The sequence below is a fragment of the Carettochelys insculpta genome, chromosome 20 (assembly GCF_033958435.1).
Source record: "Carettochelys insculpta isolate YL-2023 chromosome 20, ASM3395843v1, whole genome shotgun sequence".
Lineage (NCBI taxonomy): Eukaryota > Metazoa > Chordata > Testudines > Carettochelyidae > Carettochelys > Carettochelys insculpta.
In genome coordinates this window covers 2,664,900-2,688,458 of record NC_134156.1, presented here as the reverse complement: position 1 = coordinate 2,688,458, position 23,559 = coordinate 2,664,900, and the positions used below count along the sequence as shown (strand labels likewise).

General features: G+C 44.6%; 1 protein-coding gene across 3 annotated transcripts in view; it reads left to right on the top strand.

Annotated features, from left to right (window-relative positions):
• Positions 1 to 23,559, top strand: part of STX8 (syntaxin 8) — a 142,652-nt gene that overhangs the window by 11,559 nt on the left and 107,534 nt on the right. For all 3 annotated transcript variants that reach the window (XM_075014563.1, XM_075014560.1, XM_075014561.1), the window contains exons 5-6: positions 10,058 to 10,182; positions 12,973 to 13,065. In XM_075014563.1, coding sequence (XP_074870664.1) covers positions 10,058 to 10,182; positions 12,973 to 13,065 — 218 coding nt within the window. The remainder of the gene's footprint in view (positions 1 to 10,057; positions 10,183 to 12,972; positions 13,066 to 23,559) is intronic.

The window sequence follows — 23,559 nt, the reverse complement described above, 5'->3', positions numbered from 1 at the left end:
TGCGTTTACACAGAGCTCTTCTTTGTCTTTATAGCCATATCCCCTAGCTGACATATTAACTGCAAGATGAATGCTCCATTATCATTATGTCTCTATACCGAGGAGCTAGGTTCCTTTGAATTATTGTCATCACACCTTATCTCCATTCCTTCATGGTCAGGAGGCATAACAGCTACTTAATAGGTAGTCTGAAAATTGCCTGCTCTTTTCTTTGCTTTTCTGTACAGCCTCCTCCTTTCAGCAGTGAAAACTACCTCTGGAATCTCTTTATTTTTCTCCATGTTCTTGAAAATGACACAGCCCTGGTGAGCTTTAGATGGTGCGGGAGGAACCTAGTGCCTTTTTTTGGAGTGTGAAATTCAGGACTGCTGCATGAGAAATTGCTAGCAATCCATAAACTGAGTAATTGCAAGCTGCACTAGAAGCATGTTCTGCCTGTCTGTTGGGGAACAGCTCGTGAATAGAATCAGCATATAGATGGTTTTCATCAGAAGTCTTACAATGTAAATGTTTACAAGCAGCATACCCAGAACATAAGATTGGCCATACCGGGTCAGACTAAAGGTGGTCCTAGCCCAGTATCCTGGCAGCAGCTAATGTCAGGTGTCTCAGGGGCAGTAAACAGAACAGGTAACCATCAAGTGGTCCCACTCCCAGCTTCTGGCAAACTTAATGCACAATAACATACTGGTGGGTTGGTTGTTTCTAGTGTCCTGGAAACTGGTGAAACTGGAAAGGCTGTTGATAACGGTTTATCAGTACCAGCCTTTTTCTTTCACAGAATGCTACTCTTTAGTACTTCCTTGATTAATTGAAACAAAAAAGCAGTAAAGTAGCACTTTACTTGGTCTGAAGAAGTGGGTCTGTCCCAGGAAAGCTCACCTAATAAATTATTTTGTTAGTCTTTAAAGTGCTACGTGACAGCTTTTTTGTTTTGATAGTATATAGACTAGCACGGCTTCCTCTCTGTTACTATTGATTAATTGAGTGTCACTAATTCTTAAGTGTGCCACTGAAGACTTGATTGCTCATAATATCCCTAACCATGTGTACCTTTTATTGAAGAAATTCATATCCAATGCTTTAGTTTGAAGAGTGTCTTTCATGCTCTCCCTCTCTCTCACACATAGGCCATGTCTACACTTGGCCAAAATTTTGAAATGGCCATGCTAACGGCCGAATCGGAGAATACTAATGAGGTGCTGAAAGGAAAATTCAGCGCCTTGTTAGCGTGCTGCCGGCTGCGGCACTTCAGAAGCGCCGCGTTTTGATTGTGCGCAGCTTGTCTACGCAGGGCCCTTTTCAAAAGGACCCCGCAAATGTCAAAATCCCCTCATTCCTATCCTTTTTGAAAAGGGCTCTGTGTAGACGAGACGCACGTGATCGAAGTGCTGCGACTGGCAGCATGCTAATGTGGTGCTGAATATTCATTTCAGCGCCTCATTAGTATTCTCCAGTTTGGCCATTAGCATGGCCCTTTCGAAATTTTGGCCAATTGTAGGCATAGCTGTATAGGCACGCGCAATGAAGTAATCACTCCCTAGCTCTTTCCTAAAAGAGTGAGAGGTAGATTTTACCTATGCTAAGGTAAACCTGTAGGACGCAGGGGATCCCAGTCCTGCTGCAGAACATGACATGTTTGTGTTCTCAAAGAAGTCAGGAGTCCTTTTCTGTAGGATATAAAAACAGATGCCCGCTTAATCCCTCTTCTGAATAAAGGCACTACTACTGTATCGGTTGCAGATAGTAAAACTGTGGTCGTGTGTGTATTCCATTAGTTCTGTTATAGGCCTGTCAAGTGGTGTGGATTTTACATTTAGAGCTAAGTTAACTGAAACATGTGAAATCGCCTGCACGCAAAGGTCTCTTTATGGACTGATTGTCATAGAGTGCTAGAACTGGAAGAAACCTTGAGAGGTCCTAGAGTCCAGTGAAGACTCCTGTGCATTACTTGTTCCATTTGGTAGATGAATTAACCTGAGCTGCTGAAATGTGGTCCTTTGCAAAATAAGGAAACGCTCCACTCATTAGGGCAGCATTTGGTATGTTGCTGCTGCAAACATAGCAAAAGGTGAGGAAATTGTAAGGCATGTCACTAATGCTGTATTAACATCAGTGATCCTGATGTGCAAACAAGAAAATAAACACAATTTTGTGTTTAATTTCAAGCTTAAGAAATGGATATCTGAGTGTGACAGCAATGACAATTTCCTGCAGTATCTTGGAAGACCTCACTGCATGAAGGTTAGCTGTCATTACAGGCCAGGGATTGTAATTCCAGTGGGGGAATAATCGCAGCTTCTGAGGGAGCTGAAAACAGTGGAGGGTGACTAGGAGAAATCACTTAAGTTGTAACACTTCCAGAAAAGTGGCACCATATGGTGAGGCTGAGGTGTTGTAGTTCAAACTGGAGTCTCCAGAGGTGGACAAAGAAAAGTACAAGTAGCTGTACAAGTAGCTGAGTTTAAACAGACTCTGGACCTGTTTTCTGATCCAGCAAGATGACGGGGGGGGGGGGGGGGGGGAGGGGTAGAGGGAAGGGGGGCTGCTGCTAATGCTTAGAAAAAGATTGGAAAGACTGGTACCTATATTGAGCCTAAGGCTGGAGTTGGGGTGACCCCTGGTAAGCTTTTGGTGTATGTGTCAGTTCTTTTAATGTTTTTAATAGTGCTTCCACCATAAGAGTAAATGTGCTTGCTTACAAAAGCTGTGTGGTAACTTTTAACTGTGGGCAAATATGTTTCATTTAGCCTCTGGACAGGAAGTGTAGTGCAGAGGGTGGCCTAGGGCGTCACGCAGTCTGGCTTGCTAGGGTTATCACAGCACAGGCAGAGAACTGTGCAGCTTGTTAAAAATCCCAGTCAGGAGGGAAGAGAGACTTGGGTCTCTGCCCAAGAGGGTGTCTGGTGCCCAGTGTGGGCGCTCTTGAGGGGCCCAGGAGGCACAGTTGCCCTGACCTGTGATGCACACACAGCGACAGTGGTGGGAACGCAGCAGTTGGTCTGGTTGGCAGTTCTAAAGCACAGGCTGTGACTGAACATGCCTTGTGATTGAACTTCAAGTCCGTGCCCTGTTGGCAGGTGAGTAGTGAGGAACACACGTTGCTACTGCTCATGCTGAAGCCTTTATGGGGACAGAGGACATTGATATTTCCTTGATGTTGATGTAAAAGCTTTCTTGGCAGGTGGCTCCTCGAGAACCACCTTTCTCGAATTGGGGAATGTGCACCACTGGTGGGACATGAGAGGGTTTCAAGGGGTACGTGGCAGAAAATAAATGACTGAAAATCAGGAGCTCAGCAGTGGGACAGCACTGGGAGAGGGGATGTGCCAATTAAGGCCAAAGCCCTGACAGGGGTACGGGAATGTTCTACATTTGGGAAGCGCTGCTCTAGAAGTCTTGCTTTGGATTTCGTCTTTCTACTTCAGAGTTTAGTAGACCAGACTTCTCTTTAAATCTGAACGTTAGGGTTACCCCTCCCCCATTTTAAAAAAGAGCTGCACACGAAGCTGAAGAGTTAACTGTGATGCTGTTTCCTTGCTTTGTTCCAGCTTTTTATCTAACCCATCCCTGATGTGACAGCCCAAATTTTCAACCCCCTTTTTTTTCCCGAACAGCTATTCCCCTCATTAACCTTCTTGCCCCAGTGGTCACCTATTTATCATCCCCACGGCATGTAATTGTGAAGGTTTTACTCAAATTAATCTCCGTTTATATTTGGTCACCATTCAGTGAGCTTACAGCCTTTGAAAACTCTAGTAATGTTGTTTCACATTGTGTAGTACAGTGGTGTTAGTTCTCTTAATTTTTATTCTAAGTGACAGCTTGGGCCAGAATGCAGAAGAGGGCATTACATTATTTGGTATAGCATTAGTTTACCTTCCGGCGTTGTCAGTCTTAATTAGGATGCAACTAGAGTTTTCCAGAGGAGATACGGTGCCATTTACTTGACTCTTTGAGTGGGGCCATATTTATGGCCGAGAGCTCATTTTCTCTCTGGTTAATCGTTATTTTTCATTGGTTTTCCATGGCTGCGTGTCTCCATGATGACTTATCTATATACAATGTTCTGTGCAAGCTTCTACACCACCAATAACTTAGGTGGTGTCTACACTACAGCAATCTTTCGGAAAATCTTCCGAGAGTGCGTCTCCACACACAAAAGATTGATCTGCTCTTTTGATAGTGTGCACACAGCTCCCGCTCTTCTGAAAGAATGGGTCAGGGATTGAAACGTTGAGGAAAGGGCTGCGGGAGCATCTACATGTGCTTTTTTTCTGAAAGAATCTTTCAGGAAAAGGCCCTCTTCCTGATCCAGGAGTGAAAGATGGCTTCCGGAAGAGGAGCCACGTTCTTCCAGTTTTTGGATCGAACGAGTTCGTTTTGTGTGTAGATGCACCAGGTGTTTTGGAAGAGGGGCTGATTTTCCTGAAGTACTTGCTAGTGTAGCTGCAGCCTGAGGGAGCAGATGCTGAAGTCATCATTAGACAAGATTCCCCAAAACATTTGCATGCAGGAAGTGCCTTCTGTCTGCATCTGAGAAGACCTGGGACTTTAGTAAGGCAGAGTGTTTACCCACACCGAAGTCTGTCCAAGGCATCAAATTTTTACCTATGTCTTTTTGATAAATGTGCTGTGTATGTTTTAATGGGCGGGGGGGGCGGTGTCACAGCTGCAATTATGTATTTATATCTTCAGTGAAAAGCAAATCGGAAGAATAGCATTTAACACACAGAGAAAAAGAAGTCAAAGAACTGCCCTTTTAGTGCTTCCAGCATCTGATTGGATCTTTGTGCTCATTACTACCATTAGTGCCCCTTAGACTCAGGAAAACTGGCAAGAAACGGGCAGATTGTGTGGCAGCTCTAAACCTTTGCTTCATAGATTGAGGTGGCTTTTCGATTTCTGTGAATTGGCAGGTGTTGAGTAAGCTTTCCAACTTGGGTCTGTTTCTGTGTCTGCAATTGCTGCTATGGATTAATTTGTTTTCCCAACTCAACAGGTGGAATGTGCTGGGTTGGGGATGAGATGAAATGTGCATTGTCATGGACACTGAGACTAACACACATTGCATTTGTGATCAGACAAGTGTGAAACCATATTACCATGTTAGAAGGTTAGTGCGGGGACATAAGGCCCTCTCTGTGGTCAGACGTAGTCCTCTGAATAAGTTTCATGTCTCCAGGGCAGAAAAGCTTAGGTATGCATCAGAGGCGATTGTGTCAAAGGTTCGCTTTGTGAATGGAAAAAGAATGGATCATAAAACCATGGGCAGAGAAGCCACTGATGCTGCTGTCTCCTTGGTGTGATTTTTGCAAGTGGCATAAAGAACCATTTTCCTTCTGCAAGAGGAAAGAGTGAGTGTGCTGTTTTAGAGGAAGGGACTGCAAAATTTAGACTCCTGGTTTTGGTGCTTTGCTGTGGCTCAGGTCATATTCGTGCTCTCAATGGGTGCACTGTTCACCCATTTTCCTGGGGATCCCTGGAGGCAGAAGGCACTTCAGAAGGGCAAATGAAGACACAGAAGGGGGGTCCTGATTTTGTTCCTGACATTAATGTACTGAATTAAACAAAACATGATTCACTCCCTGGAGAATCTATTTCAGTGCTTGTCTGCGCAGGGAAGTTATAGCTGTATGAGTTAGTGTGAGTTTAAACAACTGTAGTGACACAGCGTAACTCCTGGGAGGAGACATTCACTCCAGGATAAGAGTGCCTTTTTTTGTTTGACTTGGTTTAACTTCTGGTGCTTTGAATGGTGCTTAGGATAAACCAGTCTTTTAAACTGTCCACAGGTATATTGGGATACCTACAGGCACATAGCCGGTAAAACTTTCCTGTGTAGCTGAGCCTGTAATGGCCAACCTTTTGTGTTGTGTGGTAGAGGGAATATTAGAGAGACCTTCACCCCTATCCTTCAGAGCATCTGCATTAGAACCTGTTAAAGCTGTATAGAAAGGGGAAGCTGCTGGAACCCCTGGAATGGCAGGGAGGCCAATTCCCAGGGCATCTACCCAGTACTGCAGAGTTACTCCTTTTTGCTTAGTTTTTATGAGCCAACCGATGAGGCTTCAAGTGCTTCTTTTGAGAGACTGTTTCACAGCCTAATCAATCTCACTGTCAAGATGTGTAATAGGCTACTGGACCTCAGGGCTACCTTTCACTTTGGTATGTTAAATGAAAGATCATTTGCGTGTCAAGCTGCTAGGGGCGTGATAAATTCCCTATAGTCAGTGCTCCCACTCAAAGGGAAAGGCTAAATGAAGAAGGATGGTGAAATGATTGAAGATTATTGCTGTTCTTTTGATATGGAAAGGAATTGGCTTGCTCTTTCAAGGCGACATTTACTTCAGTTACAGCGGGTTTTTTCTTATGTACTCTGCCAACGCTGTCTACTGTAGTCATGAACTAGTCTGATTTTAAGAAAGTAAGTGGGCTCACAATTAGGCCATTACTGCTTGGTCAGTCCGGAGGAGTAGCCAGGAGCACCGTGTTCTGCCATGAGGTGCAGGCTCATTTTTCTCATTGAGACACAGGCGCAACCTTTGCTCCTCTGCTGGCAGATCTGGGAAGCATTTGGCCCCTGATACCTTGTGTTGGTGGCCCTGCAGTGTCCGGAGCAGTTTGGTGTGCAGTTGTCCTTGTCTGGAGAGGCACCTCATGAGGATCTGAGTGGGGTATAAAAATACAAGTTGGTGTTATGTCACCTGGGCTTGGAGGAGCACTCTGGGGCAATCTGGGGTTAGCTCTGAAATCCATAAGTACTGTTCTAATAATTCACATTTCAGGTGTTCCTAATTAAAAACCTAACCTAGCATGTGATGTGTGTAAATGAGAGAACACACTTAGTGGTCCGCTGTGCTACTCACATTCAGTTTGAATCTGTGAATCCAAGCTGAGGTGTTGTAGACACTGCAGAGACAGCTTGTGTGCCTTCAAGGGAATGTTCAATTAATCGCCATCCAGTTGTCCTGTGACCCAGCCTTTGTTTAATGTTCAGTCTTCCTGATCATTCTTCTAAAGTTGGTAAGCCTTGATGTGTGGCCTTGGTCTAAAGTAAGACCTGGTTGACTAATCTAAGTTACTTGGAAAGTTCTATAAGACTTATCAGTGAAACAATGCCTTTGGAAAGATAAGCCCCTATTTGTTAAGCAATGACACAGCCCCCTGATTTTAACCCCCTCCTCTTTTATATTTGGCTGCATTGCTAAGCCTTATAATTAGTTAAATCTGCTCCTATAATCGAAAGCTATCTACACACTCCACTGCTCTGTGACGATTTCAAAGATTTCAGTGATTAACTTGGCGGTGGCAGTGGGTGGCTAATTGGATAAGCTTTTAATCTTCACACCACCAAGGTGAAACATGGGAAGATCAGAGGAAGTAGGAAGTTATGCAGTGCTGTGGGGGAAGGCAGTTACCAAACATGTCAAAAAGATTTTTGTAACAAGCAGGCCAGTCGTCTTGGCCAAACTTGAAGAACAAGGTGGATTATTGGAAAAGAGACAGTGCCAAATTTGTTCCAAATTTGCTGGCATTATCTTTTTAAAATGGCAAATATATTTGCATTCTTGCCTGCTGTGCTGCCAGAGCAGAGATTGACATAGTTGTCTCGCTTTATTTTGACAGTATCAGATTAAAAGTTCTTTCTCTCTTTCTTTGAACTTCCAAGCAGAAGTTTGTTTTTTTTTAAGTATTTGTATGTTATAAAAGTGTGGTGCTTTCCTCTTTTAGGGGCCTGCAAAGATGACAACTGCAATTCGTGAGTGTGATATGAACTGTAGGTTGTTCAAGTTGAACCTCTCTCATCTGGCACCCTCATGGCCTGACTGGTGCTGGACGAGAGAATTTGCCAGGGCTACGAGAGGTCAATATTGTCTAGCACATTGTCAGCGCTTCTACTGCTTATTGGGCCTTGGACATTTAGGGGTAAATTGCAGCTAAACAACAGCGCAGAACAGTGACAGGCAGGACTGGTTGCTGGAAACAAACTTTACGGGACTGTGGGAAACTTGGTCACACCCGTGAGAAGTGGTCGTCCAACCAGATTACGGATGTTGCCCGATGAGAGAGTTCCTGATTAGCAGGGTTCAACCTGTACTTAGGTTTCATTGTTGCATTTTGGAGTAACAGAGAAAAAAATTCATGTCCTCTGTATCCTGTGAAATGAAGCTTGCTTCACAACCACTCCAATAAATATACATAAATTTGTACAAAGGCCGAAAAGCTAAAACTGCCAACCTTTATAAATGTGTTTGAAAACAGGTCAGTGATTATAGCCACAAACCAGTCTGGTTTCTGTTCTGCAATACTTAAATTTCTAGCATAATCAGAACCGTGAAACATATAATAAAATAAAGTAAGCATGTCTTAGTCCTGGATGAGTGTGATTCATTTTCTAAGCCCGGCAAATTCTTTTCTTTCAACAAGAGAGAGTTTGAGGACTATTGAATTTTGTATAAGTGAGAGCACATGTTCAGCATATTCTTAAGTTAAAGTTAGACAGAAGGTGTCCTATGAAATGTATATTATGAGTGTGTGTGTGTGTGTGTGTGTGTGTGTGTGTGTCCTTGATTGATAGGGAGTGGGGCAATTGAGAGGAATGGAAGTTTGGAGCCATGGTGGATCCATTCCTAGCCAGCAGATGTCTCTAGCTTACTGTAAATCCTCACGGAATGGCTAAATGCCACTCCTGAATTTTGATTAAATGAATGATCTTTCTGCAAATGTCTGTGGCAGAATGCTTCATTGAAAACAAACAGCTCATTTTGCTTTCTGTATTTTGTTCAGTTAATTTATTTTGTGTTTGATTTTATAAAAGCCACAGTCTGTGCAAGCATGCAAGTTTGAACTGTATATTGTTCATTGCATGAACTGATGCAGATGCTTTATTTCTCACCCTATGTGAAATTGTAAAGTGTTCAGATTATTTGAGAGAGGGACACTTGGATCACCTCATGAGGCTTTTGGAGTGGGGATGCTGGGTAGAGTAGGATTTCAGAAATGTTCTGACTCTTTCCTCATTTTAGTGCAATAGCCTACTGGTGAGGGTTCAGGAATGGGAAGCTATCTAGTTCTGCAGTCTGCACTCAAACTCCCATAACTTGGGTTTTTGGATGCACAAGGAAATGCAGGCTGTACTGTGTATGCTGTTCATGTCACTTAACCATTATGTAGTTGAAAGCAGGGGATCTTGAAATGCTTCATCACTGAGTGAATATTTAAGTGGAGATACTTTTTAATACTTTACTGCTTGAATTTATATAACTTAACCAAAAGGGCACCCTTCAAAATTGATTTCCATTACAACCAGGAAAACACCTATAATACTACAGCTAACAGTTATTAGTCATTCTTTTTCTTTGACTGTTCCAGTTAAGAATGGGGTTGTCTGATTTCTTGAGTCCACTTAAGTCAAACCAAAAATTTGTAAAGAAGTAACTGATGTTCTTCTCCACAGTTGCCTTTTTGAAATGTGGAGTTCCTCACCACTTCTAGGGAGTGCAGGGAGTTGGCAGATTTGTCTAATCTACAGCTGTATGGGAGGACCGAGCCATTGTGTTGTGAGACATAGACACACAGTACAGTAGCACTTGAGTCTTAGAACTCAGCATCTTGATTGAAAAATAAAATATTTATTTTTTACCCTGTGGGGAAAAAAGGGAATTAAAATATATAATATAGTGCGTGTGCGTGTGTTGTGTAACAGTAGTTGAAATATGATGTTGTCATGTGTACTTAACATGCAAACAGTATGGTTAGAAGCATATACTACCCAGTATCTTATAGACCCATGGTAACAGTAACTGCTACAAAATCATAATCTCAGCTCCTACTTCTTCAGATGCCACAATGTACCCTGCAAGGTATTTTGTTTTAATAGCTCAGAAGTTCTTCCCTGGCTAATGTGTTTGTGGGAGAATTGTGCACAGTATGGGCATGTGTGTGTGCGGGGGGAGGGGGGGTTACAAGCCAGTCATTGGGGCGACAAATTGTATAGGAAACAAGTTTTATTTAGAGCGACTATTTACACTTTATTCCCCCCACCGCCCACCAGATCTAGCCTCATGACTGGAGGGGTGAAACGAGGTGTGAGCAACCCATGGCTACTGGAAGAGACAGAAGAAACCCGAGGGCTTGGCTTTGATGAGATCAGACAGCAGCAGCAGAGAATCATACAAGGTATTGGCTTCTTTTTACTTGGTCAAATCTTAGAGTATTTAAAAGTCCAGTTGAATTTTGATTAGATTTGCTGTGAGATCTCAGATCCTTTAGTTTCAGAGGGACAGTTTTTGGTTTTTTGCTCCAAAATCCTGGTGTTTTGTGGAAGATGACTTTCTTGCCATTGGCTTTCCCTTCAACTACTTGTGCTTTCACATGGTTTGCACGAGTGACTGGTTCTTAAGATCACTGTGAGCAGAATATGACTTGACAATATCCTCTTAAAACAGCTCTACAAGGTTCTTCTCCACTTGCGGCAACTAAGCAATCTTTTTTTTTTTTTTCTTTAAATCATGGTAAATGGTAAGTAGAGTTTATCTAGGCATGACACATTTGCAAAGTTTCTTTGAAGTCAGATGCTGATTACCCTGAGATTACTTTCCGGGTCTGATGCGCGCGCGCGCGCGCACACACACACACTACAGCCTACAATACATACACTAGCGAAGTTGAATACAGCTGCAACGTAGGAAGTGTTATGGGGTAACATCAGGGACAATTGGGTACAGGTTGATTCAGTTCTGAGTCAACACAGGATTTCAGGACATGTTTAACTTTAAGCATTGCACTAGTTGCATTGATTCTATTCAGGCCCCTGCTAGTAGTAGTGACCTCAGTGGAACTCTGTGCATGCTTAAGATGAGGCACACCCTAGTGCTTTGCATCATGGCCGAGAGAGATGTAAATTGATTGCTAACAACAGTATCTGTTTTATTCCTTGCATCTGGATGTTCAAAGGGGCCGTTGGGGTTACACCCCCGAATCCTACTGGGACCTGGGCACTTACCTCCCAGCCTGCACGCATTAGATGGCATATGAAGGAGTCTGTAATTGTGATGGTCTGAATAACATGGGGTCATGCTTTGTATTCAGCTAAATAAGAGGACAGAAGCCATTCAGACCTTCAGCAACTATGTGGCCTCTCCTATGGCTGAGGGTTGGGCCTGTTCTTCCCAGCTCTAACTGCGGGTCTCTGCTTTGCCATGCTCCCTCCCTCCCTCCCACGACAGCGTGGCTGCCCAGGGCTCCCTGTGCTGCTGCAGGAGCCAGGCAGAACCCGGTGACCTCTCCTTGGCCAGTGGCTCATCTGCTGCTGTTGACTCACTGCAGTCCAAGGGCTTCTGCTGTATTGGACGACCCTCTGCTTTATCCAAATTCCTGCCTTGTCCCCCGGAATGAGAGGGACACGGGGGCATTTAGGACTCTAGAAGGCAAACAGGACCAGGGCCAGGCAAATTATGGTCTGTGGGCTGGTTCTGGCCCTGCAGGCTAGCAGGAGCCTTGGCTCGGCTCGCTGTCTGCTCTGCCCTTCTGAGCGTCTGGCTGCCAGGGCCTGTGCGTCTCTGAGCACCGTGCAAGCGAGGGGGACGAGGCTTCATGCACTGCCCCGCTTCCAGCACAATCTCACAGCTCCCACTGGCCATCCGGAAACCACACTCAGAGCATCACGTGGGCCTCACAGCCAGCTGCTCTGAGTAGTGTGTGGGGATGGACAGGCAGGGAGCCTACCCAAGGGCCCTGCTGGGCAGGAGTGACTTAGGTAAGTGCCTCCCAGGCAGCACCTGCCCCTGGCACCCCAGCTCCTCTTTCCTCCAGCCCTCTGCACCCCCCACCTGGCACCGCTGCCCTGGGTCACAAACCTCACTGTTTGCACTCCTGCTCCCTGCACCTGCACCCATAACCCCTCCCTCACATAATCTAAACCCTCTGCCTCCCCTGCACCCCAGACCCCACTGCAGGTCACAACCTCATCCTTCATCCAACATCCTCCCAGACCCCACACCCTCTCCTGCACCCCAGTCCCCTATCCTGAACTTTCTTCTGCACCCAACCTCCCTCCCAGATCTCGCATCTCCTCCATTAATATCATGGAAGAGTGCAGCCCTTGACCACTTGCCAAATACGTGGCGTGCCCCCTCCCGGCCCCAACTCCAGACGAACACTTCCACATCTTGTCTTCTGATTCCTTGGCTGCCGCTTAGCACTGTCTGGCTCTTCGCGCAGTCTCTCGCTCTTGTGTCTTTTTTGCCTTTCAGCAAGTGGTTAACCACAGCCGTTCTTGCTGGCAGCATGCGTGTTAATGCTGCTTGTGCGCCTCCTGCCTAGCAAGAGCTGCAGGTCACAACTGAGGTGCCTTTTGGAGGCTGCTGTGAGCCCACAGACTGGACTAAATGTGTGTGCCTCAGGGGAAGCTGGGGAACCTTGACAGAGCAGTGTGAGGAAACTTTAAATTGTGGCTGTCCTCTTTCTATCCGGCTCTGTTAATGCTCTTGGTGTCTCGGCTATATTCTCACAGCTTTAAAAAACCTATGTGAATTCTTCGGTGCTTGCATCACCTGTTTGTCTTTTAGTCATGTTAAAACTTCCTTGGAAAATCAGAAAGGGTAATCAAGGGCCTATAGATGTGTGCCAGACATTCCAGAGCACTTCTGATTAACAGCTGTATGTTGAGTTTCTAGATTATTGGGGCTCTTGGCTGAATATCCTGTCCAGAGTGGACAAATTAATTACCCATCATTCTCATTATTTTTATTATCAATAAATGCTCCTGCATTAGGAGGTCGTTGCCCTGCTAGTGATGTCTCTCTTTGTTAATGTAGTTTAACTTTCTTTGCACACACAGCAAATATTTTCTGTCTTGTATGACTTCCAGCAACTGTTAACACTCCAGGTTAGCTTGTATCCTCTACAGGATGCAGCATGGCATAGCAGTTGTGGTTTTATGTGTTTTCTTTCCTTGTTTGTGTGTAGAGCAAGATGCTGGCCTCGATGCTCTCGCCACGGTCCTCGTGCGGCAAAAACAAATGGGGCAAGAAATCGGGAATGAACTGGAGGAACAGAATGGTAAGAACAGCAAAAGCTAATTTAATAAGCTAGAAAAAATGATGTGTGTTTTCATTTATCAAGTTTATTGTAGGGTGTGCAGGCAAAGCACAGCATGCTGCTGCTAGTCAAACAGTTGCAAGTCAATACTGTGGGGGGTTTTGTATCAATGACTGCTTCGTCAGTCTCCACCAGCTGCTAAACTAGTTCATTTATTTAGATATGTTATGTTCCCTCTTATTAACGACATACAGGATCTGATGCTTAGTGTATTCATGGCCACCCATAAAGAAAATAATTTGCTAGTTGGATGACTTGCAGAGAGGTGTCTTTAGAGTGGATGATTAACAGCCGCATCTCTTGTGACAGTGGCCATGTGTGAATAACTTAACTTTTAGTTGTCTTTTGTTTGCTCTTGGAGCCCATTAGAGTTCTTCCTCCCTTGGTCTCGTTAAGAACTTTTGCCATTTGTTATTAATTAAATGGGAATGTCTGTGGCCAATGATTAAAGACCAGACATCGTGTTGTGTCCAAGTAATTTGGATCTTGAGGATTTTTTGAACTCAAAGGTAAAATCAAATTAAATGAAATATGGGGAACCAAAATCTTTGCTTCAGATTGTGGTGTCTGATTGTTAGCCTCATGGACTGGGGACCATCTTTTTGTTCTGGGATGTTAGAATTTAACATAACAGGAGTCCTGGTCCATGACTGGGCCTCCTAAGTACTAGGTAATACAAATAATAAATAATCCTGCAGTTTGAAAATGTCATATAATCAACTTAATTGTCCAGAAGACACCAACTGGCTCCCCTGAGAGCAAATCTTTTGGTTTCCCTCGTTCCTCACAATATAATAATGGCTGAGTTAAAGCTTTGAAAATACTGCTAATTTTGTCTGGCATTTGATCCCTGTGGTCTGTCATTGGGCAGTACTATTGTATCTACTTCTGAGAAGACAAAGATTCCTTTACAAGCCAATTAACTATGCACTTCAATCTCCCTCCTCCTTGAATCAGTGTTCTGCCCTATATTTTGTCAGATATTATATTAAGTGAGCATTTCCTATTATTGTTAAGCAATATTGATCACTAGTGGATGGCCTCCATCCCAGCTTCCTGAATAGGCTTAATAGCTTTCCCATGCTTATCCCTCTGACCAAACCAGGGATTTGTATCCATTGTTTTGAATATGTTGTTGTTTATGCACCTTCAGTATTAGGAAATAGCCTTATGCAAACAGAGAAATTAGAAAAAGATGCTCAGTGCAATTAAGTCTCCTCAGCTCTGTGCGGCTAAAGACATTTTCAGTTAAATATCTAATTTCATAAGTCATTTTAAATTATCCATCTTTTTTTTTAAAAAAAAAAAAAAAAAAAAAAAAAAAAAAGCAAACCACAACACATTGATGGCTGTTTTTAACCTTCAAGTAACAGGCTCCTCAGGAGAGGCCAGTTTTCCAGTTCTAAGTGGATTATCATTTTTTGACATCTTGTAATCTGTAGCACAAGCTGTTTTCTCTTTCCACTTATTCTAAAGGGGAAGGGGGTCTCCACACTCTCCTGTGCTTTGTTTCTGCTATGCAGCTTTGGGGCTCTGCAGCATAGGTAATAGTAAGTTTTACCCCAGAGTGGTTTTTGTGTAAAGCTTTCTCTAAACCATGAAGCCTCAACACACTTTATTGAAACAGGCTGGTCATTGAAACCTAGTTTACAGGTTGGGAAACGGAGGCACGTTGGTTTGACTTGTCACAGCTTGTGGCTAGGAAGAGCAGAATAGAACTCCTGGAGTCTTGACTCTCAGTCCCTTTCTCTAGCTACTGGATAAGATGGCTTCAAATGTCAGTGAAAATGGCAACCATTGTCCAAGAGTTCTGTGTGATAAATGGTGACCATCACCCACTTGTAGCTGATCTCTCCCAAAAGGAGAATGCTAAAAGTCCATCTCTATTCATCGATATCTTAGAGTCATCATGATAATCCATGGAATTTAAATAGCATACTTTGGCCATGGATTTCCAAGTGCTTTCAAAAGTGGAGAAATTGAGGCACTGAGCAAGTAACTTAGCTTGTCTCTGCCACACAGTGAATCACGGCAAAGACAGACTCTCATCTTTATTTCCCCCAACCTACATCTTACGTTTTTATCCTGGCATGAAGCACAGTAGCTGACAATACCAAAGTGCTGTCCCACAAGAAAAGTGGAATTCCTTTTGTCTGTGTTATCGAATGGCTTCCTTTCCTTTCACGCACTGTATTTTGTATTTCGTTGTATGTAACTCTCGCCGGACTTTGCCAAAATTTGGTCACTATTATACAGTCAAAATGGACAACTAACTGCCTGTAATTTCCACTGTATTCAGAAGCTATTCCCTTTTGAACCTATGGGTATATAGCTACACTTACCTGACAATTGACTGTGCCACAGTTGATCTTCCAGAATTCGATTTTTGCTGCATGTGTTTAAGATGTGGCAAAATTGATCTCTCTGGCCTTGGCCATCCACCTCGGTACTCACACTGTGGTGTGGAGCGTAAGGGACGTCAGCATGAGCCCAAAGAGCCCCAAACTACCTTAGGGCTGAAAGTCAATTCTGATACGTTGATTCTAGCTATGCTAATGACATAGCTAGAATTGCGTATCTGAGATTGACTTTGTTCCCTTGTGTAAATCTAGCCTTAGTGTGATGCCATGGTGCATGCTTTGAGGCATCTGCAGTGCTGAATCAGTTTGTTTGTATTGGACTCAAAATGTCCATCTATCTATGTATGTCTATGCGAAGTTCATTTTGTGGATCACTAAGCCAGAAATGTGAATTTTGTTGGTTTTGTTGGTTAACCATTTCCCGAGCAGGGCTGCTTGTTTTCTTTGGAAAGATGATTTCTTGCCTTGGGCTGGCCAAGCTGCTGAAGATAGTAATGCATCTAGAATTCTTCAGAGTCTTGTGGCACGTTACAATGTGGGTCACCTTAGTAGGTGGAAGGAGAGGAGCAGAGGGGAGGTGCTAAGTATATTTTTTTCCAAGATACGCTTACCAGAAAGAAGTCTAGGGCCACTACTAGTCACAGGGTTTCTATTGATAGACTGCTTGATTTCAGTGGGGGGTACTCTTGAATTTTAATTGGTTTTTGTATCATCCCTTTCCCATGTACTAAGGTAATACATGTTCTAGATATATAGTGGCTAAATGTTTGCCAGCTGTATTCTTGGGATTGGTCTTCAGATCTGCTCGGACATTCGGTGTGTGGGTGTTGTTTTGTAGGAAGTCGTAGTGGAGAACAAAATGGAAATAATACCAAGAGTCACTGTCACGGATGTTCAAAGAACAGACCAAGGAGCCTTGGAAGGTGTGAGAGAGAAATGATGAGGGTTCCCATTGTTAGTTCCAACTTTGACCTCAGATAATTTTCTGCACGTCGTTTATCCCCCAGGCCTCTGACTGCTAACCAAGTGGTCAGCCGGTGTCCCTTCTGATGAGACAATCAAAGTGTAATCATTTGGGGGGATTGCGTTCAGGGATTCTGAATGCTGTTTGTTTTACTCTCCTAGAGGTGTGAATTTTTACTGTGGGATATCCATATAAGAATATGATATGGGAAATACGTTGTTTAAAATGGGTAGAGGAGTCATCTGCATGTGCAGCTCGTGTTTTTGTTGGTTACAAGAATCTTCTACGTGCCGTGTGTCACTGTTTAACTTGACAGAGAACACTCTTTGCATAATGGAAAGTTAAGAAGTTTTAAGAGCCAAATTTTCAAAAGGAAGAGGCTTGGAAATTCAGAGTTAAGGCTCTAGTAAATTATATATTTGCCCCATGTGCTCACCATCTTGTGCACCATCCATGTGACAAGGGGTGCATTCTCTACTAGTGTAAATACATGGGCCTAAGTAGTGCTGTGCTAGCATACAATATGGCCCAGAATTCTGTCTGTACTACTGCCATTTATGGTCCATGCTTATCACCTTCCTATTATCAACAGTAATGAAAACGTGACTGGAATTTTAACAATGTTGCTGCTGGTGCATGAACCAGAATAGAATTCAGCTTTGTCTGTATTGCTGCAGAGCCCATACAGCTAAAGGACTAACCAGTACCAGAATGCTCCGTCTCTCCTCTGATGGATGGCTCAGCATTGATGAGAGGGAACAGGTTAGTTTTTCCCTCTTGGTCACCAGTTCAGATCCACGTTTGTTAGTCAGCAAAGGCCATTACCATTTTTAGGTGCACATAGAATGGATCAGCCATGGACTACAAGCTGCCAGTCTGCTCCTGAGGACTGAATGGGTGCTGACCAGCAAGGTGGTCATTCGCATGCTTTGTTGACTCAGGTTGGTAGGACACTGTGAAGAAAAGGCCTGGCTGCTGCCTCTCCTGTATCCATGCTGCAGAATAGGGGTGGGCAATAGTTTTTTATGGGGACCAACCCAAAAACTGGTATGTGGTCAAGGGCTGCACTTTCCCCTCTATTAAAGGAGCAGGTGTGAGGTCTGGAATGGAGGGTGGGTGTGGATGGAAGGTTGGGGTAGGGGACCGGGGTGCAGGAGAGGGTGTGGGGTTTGGGTAATGGAGGGGGTTGTGACCTGGCTGGGGGATTGGGGTGCAGGAGTTTGGTTTGTGGCCCAGGGCAGTAGGGGACTGTGTCTGAGGCTCCCACTGGGCCATAGGCCAGACCTAGCCTGCGGAGTGCATTTTGTGTACTGCTGCTAAAGACAAAAAGGGCGGCACAAGGCCCCTTATTTGTCATTGCTCTCTGCTGTATTCTCTGTGTTCGTGCCCTTTCTGTCGTAGGGGGTCTGAAACTGGATGTAGTACTTTTGATGTGACCTCACTAGTGCCTAACAGAGGGGAATGATCACTTCCTCTGATCTGCTGGCAGTCCTCCTACTAAGGCAGTCCAGCAAGCCATTAGCCGCCTTCGTAACAAGGACACATAGCTGACTCTCATCCAGTTTGTCTACTGTAATCCCCAGGTCCATTTCTTCAGAACTGCTGCTTAGCCAGTCGGTCCCCAGCCTGTAGCAGTGTATAGGATTCTTCCAACCAAAGTACAGGACTTGTCACGTGTCCTTGTTGAACCTCATCAGACTTCTTTTCGCTGCGTCCTCCACTTTGTCTAGGACGCTTTGAATCCTATCCCTATGCTCCCACTTAGCTACTTCTCCCCCAGCTTAGTGTCATCTGGGAACTTGCTGAGGGTGTGATCTATCCCATCATCCAGATCATGAAACCAGCTCCAAGTCCAGCTGGGGCACTCTGCTTAATGCTGGCTGCCAACTTGATATTGAGCCACTGATCACCACTCATTGAGCCCGATTAGCTAGCCAGCTTTCTCTCCACCTTGTAGTCCATTCATCTAAGCCGTATTCTTTAACTTGCTGGCAAGAATATTGTGGGAGACTATCAATAGCTTTGTTGAAGTCCAGGACATATCACATCCACCGCTTTCCTCATATCCACAGAACCAGGTGTCTCATCATAGAAGGCAATTAGGTTGGTCAGACATGACATGCCCTTGGTGAATCCACATGGACTGTTCCTGATTACCTTCCACTCCTCCAAGTGTTTCAAAATGGATTCCTTGAGAACCTGCTCCATGATTTTTCCAGGGACTGAAGTGAGGCTGGTGGTCTGTAGTTCCGAAGATTCTCCGTCCTCCCCTTTTTAAAAGACAGTTGCTGCATTTGACTTTTTCCAGTCATCTGGGACTTCCCCCAATTGCCATGAGCGTTCAAGGATAACAAAGGGTCGCCCATGACTCTGTCTTATTAGGTGTATGTTAGACAGAGTCCCTGTTCTAAAGAGCTTAGTCTTATTTAGGCAGGGTGGGAGAAAGGAAGTAGTACCTGTGGCTGAGAGGTGAAGTGGCTTGTCCAAAGTCGTACAGGAAATTGTTACAGAGCTGGAAATTGAATCCAGACTTTTGGAGTCCTGGTTCCCTCTCTTGGCCAGAGCCCATACTTTCTTTCTGGTGCAGCAGTGCTTTTCCTCTTGGCCAGCAAACTTTGTATGTGATGAAATAGTTCCATTGACAGGTTGTTTTCATGGCCATATGTGCAGTGGAACCTCAGAGCTACAAACATCAGAATTATGATGACCAGTCGACCACACACTCGTGTATATCTGTTTTCAAACTCCAGCAGCAGTGGAGACAAAAACAAATAAATCCTGCCCCCACCACCTCCCCAAAACCAACCAAACTACCCCCTGCCCCAAGTACAGGTCAGTACTGCGTTAAACGGTTAAAAGGGGAGCGGGGAAGAGCATTTTTCTTCTGCACAGGAATGGTTCAAGCTGGATTAAGTCAATGTTCAGTTTTAGACTTTTGAAAGAGCGCCCACAGAATTTTGTTCAGAGTGGTAAAATTTCAGAGTTATGCTCAAGCGCCATTCCTGAGCTGCTCGTAACTGTGAGGTACAGTAATTCATCAGAGAGCAGGCTTCTGAAGTGGTTTTTCATTTCGGCTTATTGACAGTATTGTTTTATAGTCAAAACCAATTAGTACTGTATATAGAGAATAAGTGTGTGCTCTGAATGCTAGAAATTGTGGTTGGGAGCATTGTCTCATTGTTAACATTAGCTTGGTAAATAAACAATGATTTGAGAAATTCTTCTAAAACCTTAGTAGTCTTGTTTAAACAATGTTGGTTTCCTTCATTTAGGAGCTGATCCTGCAAAACACTGTTGCTTCTGAAAAGGCTTGAGTTTGCTCCCATTGTCTTTGCGATTTGAGGCCTCTCAGGAGCCGCTCCACAGTTAGAAGCGGGTGCCTCTGAAGAGATTATTTTGATGTTGGGGTTTGGAATAATCATAACCCATGGAGTGAGTGTCCTCAGACTAGTTAATTTTATTCAGCCTCCCTGTGTTTCCAGTCTGAGAGCAGAATTGCCTTCCACTGAATCGTATCATCTTGAGCTTGGTGCAGATTGTTTAATTCGAACTTTACTCATTATGGGGGGGGAAAAGGAAAAAAAAAACAGACTTTTTCAGGTAACTTTTTATCCCGAATCATTTCATTAACAAACTACCCTGACATGAGACAAACTGGAGTTCAGGGTGCATAGGTCCCCTTTGCTTACGCATTAGGATAGTCTTTAATGACATGCTCACACACTGTCTTTTCACCTTCAGCAGCCAGTTGATACTTGTGGCCCCACTGCCACATGTACTGCACAAAATTCCAACCCTGCTGCCAAGACAGACTTGTTAGTGTTTTACGGGACTTTCCTCCAGTGCTCATAACTAATGAATCTGATTGATTGATTGTTTTAAAGACATGAATACATTTGCATTCAGGGTGCATCGGTGAGCTGAGCAGGTGGTACTATCCTCATTTTACAGAGAGATTAAGAACAGAGGTGCCCCCAATTTTGGGTGCCCAGATTGAGATGCTTCGGGTCCTGGGGTGCAGTCCGTAATACCCCTTCTTAATCTGACCTGGCCCTGCCCAGCTGCCTGCACCCACCCCCCATAGGCTCTGCGCCAGATCCTCGGCTGTCTCCCCTCTCCCACGCCGTGGACTCTGCCCAGCCCCCACTCACCAGCAGGCAGTGAGCAATGCGAGTGCAGAACACAAGACTTGGGAGGAGCACAGGGCAGCCAGTGGCCGCATCCTGCTCCTCCAGAGTCCTGCAGCGGGCTGGCAGCTGGGAAGTGGGGCTGGCTGCAGTCCTCCAGCCCAGGCTCATGCTGCTCACCACCACCTGTGCCTTTTGCCTGCTCTCCGGAGGCTGCAGGCGGGCGTTCATGTGGGTGGACATTCTTACCTCTGGGAATGCCTGAATAGCCTATTGTATCCAAAGCACAGCTCGCGTTAACCTCAGCTGGCAGTTGTGTGTGCTTGGCATTTCAGCCAGTCATAGCTATGTTCTCAAGATGGGGCCCAGCAAAAGAGGAACACGCAATTAGTGAGCACCTGTGAAAAGTTTGGTGTAAGTGATGTGGCTAGAGACACACAGGAACTCTGTGGCAAAGGCAGGAAAAGAATCCGGTCCATCCTGTTAGTATTCAGCTGCCTTAACTGTAAAATCATCCTTTCTTTTCTTCCTCCGTTTCACTCATGTACCCATCCATCCAGTACGTGGAGTCCCTTTCTCCTTCTCCTTCAGCACTCTTACTGCTTCATTCAATGCTTGCAGGAACCCACAAAGCACAAACCTGGATGAAGATAAAAGCAGGACATTCTGCGGCTTGACTGGGTCGCTCCATACTAACTCATGCACGCAGGGAGTCTTTCTGGCTTCTTGGCAGTTTTAACTTTTTTCCTTGAATACTTCAAGCCGTAAAATAATTGTTCAACATGTGTCTTCTCCATTATATGGATTTTTCCATGGTTAGTCAGTCTCTAACTCACCCATCCCAGTATGTGTGGGGGAAGCTGTCTCTGGCCTTCCAGCTTAAGAGTGATCAGCAGTGCATGAGAGAGATTGGTCATGAAACTTTGTTTTATTTCTTTAAGATTGATAAAATAGGCCCCAAAGCTTTTCTTCCCCCTTGTTCCTTATAACTTGGTCACCAGAACTGTCTTTACCTTTGGTTTTGCTGATGGGTCTTGGATATGAATGGCAAGCTTAACCTGCCATTGGTTTTTGACAAAAAGCTTTTCCCCAACTGTTCATTTTTTTTTGAGTTAAATTTTGTTCTTAAACACCATCAACAAACAAAGCCACACCATCCCACCCCAGTTGCTAACAGCGTCAATAAAGTAATTGTTGTGCCATGTTCTCCTTTAATGCCAGTGTCCTTTGGGTTTTGACAGACTGATCCAGGTTCTTCTGGATCAGTTCAGCAAGATGTAATTTTCTTCCCAGTTAAATTCACTTGGTTGAGCATCCACCCCTTTTATGCCTTCCTGGTGGGATCACACCCCCGCCTCCCTTTTAGTCAGAGTAATGGCTAACAGGGTAAACCAATACTTGCAGGATCACCAGTGCTCTCCCCATGCCAACAGTAGCCATGAATTCCCCTGCTTGCCATCTGATATAGCCAGAACAAAATTTTGTGTCCCATTGGGACATGTGCACCAGGGTTGTCCTTAATGGCTGTGGGCAATCTCTGCCGTCACAGCAATAAGCAGTTCTGCTCACTTGGTTCTGCTTAGCTCAAAAGACACTCACGTGGGCTAAGATGGCACACCCCCCTGCAGGTTTAATAGACATTAGGTGGTGAAAGTCCTTCCCCTGGTTCCAGGAGGTGATTCAGGGAATGAGCGGTGTCTCCAAAACAATTGCTCTGAATAACTAGAAAATGGTGTCTTTGCAATTCTGCTTATAATTCCCCGGTTTACGGCTGAATCTTGCCTCTTTGGCCACTGCAGAAGGGCAGAGAATCACAATTTACAAGTGTCCTGTTTCGGTTGCTTCTCTTCCTGAGGCTTCCGGTCGGCGGAAGGGGACATGGGGATCAGGGACAGACTGTCATAAGTCCTAAACAAAATCCTAGTGCCTGATATCCTATCCTAGAGCTCAGATACAATCATAGCAAGCAGGCAGCAGTGACCTAGCAGCAAAAGTAGCCCTTGCAAAGCGGTAGCCCCTTTATCTACAGCACTGAAGGCCTACCTCAGCCTGACTGCAGAGAGAGTTTTCCCTGTGAATTCGGAGTTACTGTGAGCAGGGAAGGGACCAGGTTTCTGGGTAATGTGTCTAGATACCTAGAGGGCTATTCTCAGGGGACCTGCAGGTAGCCTTGGATGAACAAGCTTACCAAACATCAAGTCATGACTGTTCAGTGGCTGGCGCACAGCAGAGTCAAGAATTTAAGTTCTCTGGCTCTTAAAGATGTTGTGCCAATCTTCTCTGAGGACGAGTGTTGAAATATCAGATACGGAGTGGTCACTGTGGAAGGTTTGTCCCAGAGTGATGTGGTGTGTTTGTTTTTATTGCTTTTCTGTGCAGGTTGTCTAGTTTCACCCATGTGGTGGTGGTGGTGGAGGTGGTATTAATGTTTTTCTTTTCACTTGTTCCAAACACTAATATTGTGCTTGGCCATTGTACAAAATCTCTGATGTGCTCCCTGCCCCACAGAGCTTCTGATGTAAATGGATGAACAGTGGGCAACAACTTAGATGCACAAAGCACTGTCTGACCAGAAGGTGGATTCTTCACCCAATTTTGCAGCAGTGTTTGCAGGTGGTAGTGCTACAGATCTCCACTGATAAGCTTAGAGCGACAAGTGTGTAGCGAGGAGGGTTTTCACAGCCTTCCACACAACCGTTAAGGAGCAGCGTGGAGGAGGGGTCAGAGAAACAACGTGATGCAAAAGGAGTTCCTGAGGTGGAAGGTGCATACTGAGGGTTGAGGTTAGGGTGAACAATAGAGAGAGCTGAAGGGTACCAAAGAAGTGTGCAGAACTTGAAGTCTATAGGGAAGCATTTCTAGTCAGTGTAGAAGATGGCTGGTATGATTCAGACCCATTTGGATTAGGAATGTCCCTCCAGACTGGCATTGAGACTGTTCCAGGCCATTCCACCATTGAACAATTCCCAAAAGGAAAACTATGGCAACTATGTCAAAAATTGAT